Source organism: Montipora capricornis, chromosome 5, assembly GCF_036669925.1.
Source record: "Montipora capricornis isolate CH-2021 chromosome 5, ASM3666992v2, whole genome shotgun sequence".
Classification (NCBI taxonomy): Eukaryota; Metazoa; Cnidaria; class Anthozoa; order Scleractinia; family Acroporidae; genus Montipora; species Montipora capricornis.
The window spans coordinates 19,025,190-19,030,189 of record NC_090887.1 but is presented as its reverse complement, the minus strand read 5'-3'; the positions used below and the strand labels follow the sequence as shown (position 1 = coordinate 19,030,189).

At 37.1% G+C, this 5,000-nt stretch overlaps 1 protein-coding gene across 2 annotated transcripts in view; it reads right to left on the bottom strand.

Moving 5' to 3' along the window:
* Nucleotides 1-5,000, bottom strand: part of LOC138049799 (solute carrier family 35 member F5-like) — an 18,930-nt gene that overhangs the window by 5,218 nt on the left and 8,712 nt on the right. For both annotated transcript variants that reach the window (XR_011132453.1, XM_068896228.1), the window contains exons 8-10: nt 4,329-4,424; nt 1,332-1,405; nt 631-793 (exon numbers count right to left, since the gene is read on the bottom strand). Coding sequence is in view for 1 of the 2 variants with exons in the window: in XM_068896228.1 (XP_068752329.1) it covers nt 631-793; nt 1,332-1,405; nt 4,329-4,424 (333 nt within the window). In the remaining variant the exon portion in view is untranslated. The remainder of the gene's footprint in view (nt 1-630; nt 794-1,331; nt 1,406-4,328; nt 4,425-5,000) is intronic.

Genomic DNA, 5,000 nt, shown 5'->3' with positions numbered 1-5,000 from the left:
TGTTCAGTAACAGGAAATGTGGGAGACACGAAATGATCTGTTGAGTTTTGGCGATGGAAATACTGCAAGAAGTTTCGAAACAAAACCTAAGGCCGCACGCGGTTGTGGGATATGGCGTTAACATGTTTCTTCCCAGTCCTCCAAATTACGTCACGAGATCACCTGGAAGCCATGGGCTGCGAAAATTGGGAGCATGCGCTTTGAACAGCACCGTCCATGATCTTGAATGGCGGTTAAATCAAACCGACTTTTCCCTCAGGGCAGAGCCGGGTCTCTTCTTTCAACCATCCGCCTGGCAAATTAAAAAGAAAAAAGCTATCTGATAGCAGGGAAGTATACACCTTATTCCAAAATGGTCGCCATTTTAGTATTCTTGTGTTTCCATGCAAAGTGGCCCTTACGGCCTCGTTTAAGGCCTGGCCTGCGTTTGAAAGCGAGGCCACAAGGGTCAATTTGCATGGAAACAAAAGAATACTAAAATGGCGGCCATTTCGGAATAAGGTGTGTTAGCATTGCGGCAAATGGACTTTTGCAAAGAAATAATATGTAAACGCAATTTTTTTCCGGTAAACACCTCGTTTCTCGTGAATCTTTGCAAGCGATGGGAGAAGAAAGAAATGAACAACTTACCACAGCCATAACAAATCAGTGAGTACCGTTCCGACCAAACCGTTTAAGGTAAGGTAGCCCCAAACTGACAGGTTTGGAGGAAACTCAAACACTTCCCACTTGAAGTGATCAAGAAATAAAAGTACTGGCCAAAGCAGAAAAAGGTTGAATGCTCCAACAAAACCTGTCATAAATTCGACAGAGAGTGAATGGCAAACCACACTGTCATCACCAACAAATTTACCAGTCGGTTAAATTAATATTTTGTGTCATCACACATTAACAAAAATACACCTAAACCCCGTTCACCTTAAGGTGGCTCAAACCACTTTTAACACTTTCAAGAGACCTTGTTATTACAAGGATTGACACTTCAACACTTTATCACATAACAGCAATGTTATGGTACCATATCAAACAGCAATTATTGCTGAACAAGATGCAGCCATTTTTGTGACGTAATAAGTTACCATGGCAACAGGAAAGCTTGCAAAAACACCTTATATGTTGGCTTTAGTTGCTCATATCTGAAAAACGAACTTGGTGACCCCAATTTTTTAACGTACAAAAGTGATCAGCAGGCCAAAATGAAACTCTATGTAAAGTTTACAAAAAATTCTGTGGTGCGGATCAGAGCTACCTTAACTTTTCAATTATTTAAGATGGCTCTAAATCAGCTCCACAGATTTTTTTTAATCTTTGCAGATAATTTTTTTGCTTACCAAAAAACATTGGCAGGCTCATTTGTCTTTCATCTGGAACTGTACGTTTCAGCATGGTTAAATAACTTGAATACCTAAAAAAAAAAAGAAAAAACGGGCCTTAATTGAGAAATAAGACAGTAATGATAAACGTTTATCATCAAGATTTATAGCATGCATAACTGTGTACACTATTGCATTAATGATCCACAAAATAACAGTTAACATGATTTAATAGCTGTTCACTTTTAATTTGGTTGAGTTGTAAGAGGGTAACATTTCAGTAGTGGTACATAGCTGTGGACCCAAGTAAGAAATGAAAGAATTAAAACAGAATAGCACCTAACAGAGGTCGACTAGCAATAGAGTTATTTTCATAGAGTTATGACATTAGAGTTAGAGTTAAGTTTCCAAAATCCTGAATTCAAGATTTTGGAAGGCCTAAATCCTGAACTCAGAAATACAGAAAGTATCCTAAACATGCATAAAAGCGAACCTTAGGCCTAAGGTTAGCTGTTACGAATGTTGGCTGAGGATATTGGAAACTTAACTCTCTCTACGACATAACTCTATGAAAATAACTCTAAGAATAGCTGTCCCCCATCTAACAGAGAGTTAATTGCATCAGGGTGTATGAATGCTTTTGTTATCTGTGTGCTTCCCTTTAAAACGTGCCAACCAATCAGAAGCAAAAGGACAGTTGCTCATGAAAAAATATGTTTGTTTACTGGCAGCCCAATTGCAGTGTGTGAGTTTCAAGTTATGAAAACATTCAGTGAATAATGCAAACGGTTGAAACCCATGGAATAGCGGTGGAAATAATCATGGAAACTAAAGCCTCCCTCCCTTTCACTCCACTGTCCACATATCACTTTCTGACGTGTCTCTAATTTTGCTCTTGTTAACTCCAGATCAATTAGGAACAAGACACTTATGTTGAATGATTTTGTCACCGAACATAGCATTGATATTCTAGAAATTCCTGAGACTTCGTAACGATGATTTTGATGCTTTTTATTGTCGTGACATCTGTCCCATTGGGTACAAGTTCTATCACCATCCTAGGACAACTGCCTAAGGTGGAGGTGTTGCATTACTGGTGAGGAAGCAGTTCAAAGTCGTTAAACAGCAAGTCAATCATTATAGGAGTTTTGAGGTTCTCGAAGTTGTGTTATAGAGTGTTGGGTCTAATAAGGAGAACATTTGGGCCCATAGATCCTGTGGCAATTAAAACAGCTTTTAATGCTTTAGTTCGTCCTATTTTGGAATATGCCTGCCGGGTGTGGAACCCTTATTTGGTTAAACACATACACAGTATTGAATCCATCCAGCGTCGTGCTACTCGATTGATATGTGGATCGGATAAACCTTACTCTGAAAGGCTCACTGAACTAAAATGGTCATCATTGGAGCTTAGAAGGAAATACCTCTGCTTGCTTCAGCTTTACAAGATAATTCATGGCTATTCTGATATTGACTATACCGCATATGTGGATCTGACTGGCCCAACAAGAACTAGAAGTAACCATGACTTTAAAATTAGACCTAAAGCAGCAAGGACAAACTATTTTATAATTTTATTTTTTAACCGTTACGTTCATGACTGGAACTCTTTACCTAACTCAGTTATGTCTGCTTCTAGCTTAAGCTCGTTTAAAACTTTACTACTCAATTATCTTTGTAAATAGATAGGTCTTTTAGTTTTCGTACACATTGTGAAATAATATGTTACATATACTATTCTTAATTGTTTTAACTTTTATTTCTGGAGAGCAGTTTTTATATGGGAATTCAGTTTCCCCCTATTGCTTTCCTTTACTTATTGTACTTTTGTATATATATATTTTCTTTTGTACATTGGTAAGAAGCTTTATTAAACTAAACTTAAACTAAGGTTCTACCCGCAACCACAATTTGAGGCTTGTTAGTATATAATGTCCACCTCCATCTAATTCAAATGGACTTAGTGTTGCTTTGTTTTTTGAAGAATTTTACTTCTCATCTTGGACGTCTTGTTGTGGTTTCTGGTCAATTACTGTTGGTCGGTGATTTCAAATTTCGTATAAACCAACCAACTGATACTGATGCAAAGCGTTTTCTACAGCTTTTGGATACTTCAGCATAATGCCGGTGCGACCCATCGCAATGGCCACACCCTAGAGCCAATGAGCCAATGAAAAGAACATTGTCTCAAACTGTTGTTGCCCCAAGGCTTTGCAACGCCCTTCCTATTGAAATTAGGCTCAGTAGCTCGGTCAGTATTTTTAAAAGAATCTTAAAGACCTATCTTTTCAGGCAGACATACACTATAACTTCTTAATTGTTATTTCCTAGCTGAACTAGTCACTTTTCACTTATTTTTATTTGGTTAATTAGGTTTTGAATTGCAAAGTTGTAAAGCGCCATAGAGCAAGCATTAGATATGGCGCTGTATGAATCTATCGATTATTATTATTATTATTATTATTATTATTATTATTATTATTATTATTGGTATTACTATTATTATTATTTATGTGCCCTAACAGCAATTATGCTAATTATATAATAATAATAATATTATTTAAGATCTTTAAGTTCACCATTAAAAAAGGTATAAAGATTATTCATTAAATTTCACTTTGTTTTCTTCCTTCTATTACTTATTTACATATTTGTGAGGGGGTGGGTATTTATATTGTACCTAGTCTTCTTTTAAGCTGAGTCTTCATTGTAATGTCTTGTTTAGATTTAGAAGGCAAAGATGGATGTACTTCTAAAAAATCATTATTATTATTATTATTAATTTCCCCCCCCCCCCACCCCTCCTGAGGTTCTGCATGTAAATGCGCTGGAAAGTGACGTGTGGACAGTAGGGTGAAGGTAGGAAGGCTTAATTTTTCAAGAATATTATTGTTTCCACTGCTGTCTCTTGGGTTTCAACCGTTTAGATTGACATGCATCATTCACCGAATATATTTGCAACTTGAAACTCACACACTACGATTGGGCTGCCTGTGGTTTGTTCAGTAAACTTACAGAAGGGCACCAGCCAGTGCCCACAATGCTCCAACACTGATGCCATTAACTTTGTTCTTTGAGTCAGAAAATGTCACTAACACTATTCCAGTGATGCTGAAAAGTTAACAATGATAACAAGGGTGAGGTGAAGAAGATTGATCAGCTCCAGCCAAACCAACAATCAAGCACAAACAGATAGTTATCTTGTAAACAAGACAATTGTAAATTCGCAAAGGCCCCGTACCAATGTAGTCTCTAAAGGCCCTACGAAGGACAAATATTATATTTTTCCACAATGATACTTGTATATCTCGCAACCTGATTGGCTGATTTGCTGTTGTCAATAAGAGTCTAGACAACGTTGCTCGGGACATTTTTGGGAAATAAACCAACCAGATTTCGAGAAAGTTATAGACATCACTTGCTCTTTCTTTGTTTCAGGATCTTGGTCGCACTCTGAAGTAGGTAAACATTTTCTTTGACATTGAATATTGTGGTAAAAAAGAAAACAAATGAAATTAATGGGGTTCAGCACCTCACGAGTCAGTGCAAAATTAAATAATTAAAGGGGAAATAATTATTGAATGGATGTAGAGGTTGTTAATTAACCCATTGATTCCGGAACCACCCAATTCACCTGGCATTAGACAGAGTAAAATCTATTATGTCTCACTCCCAGGGATCATTAAT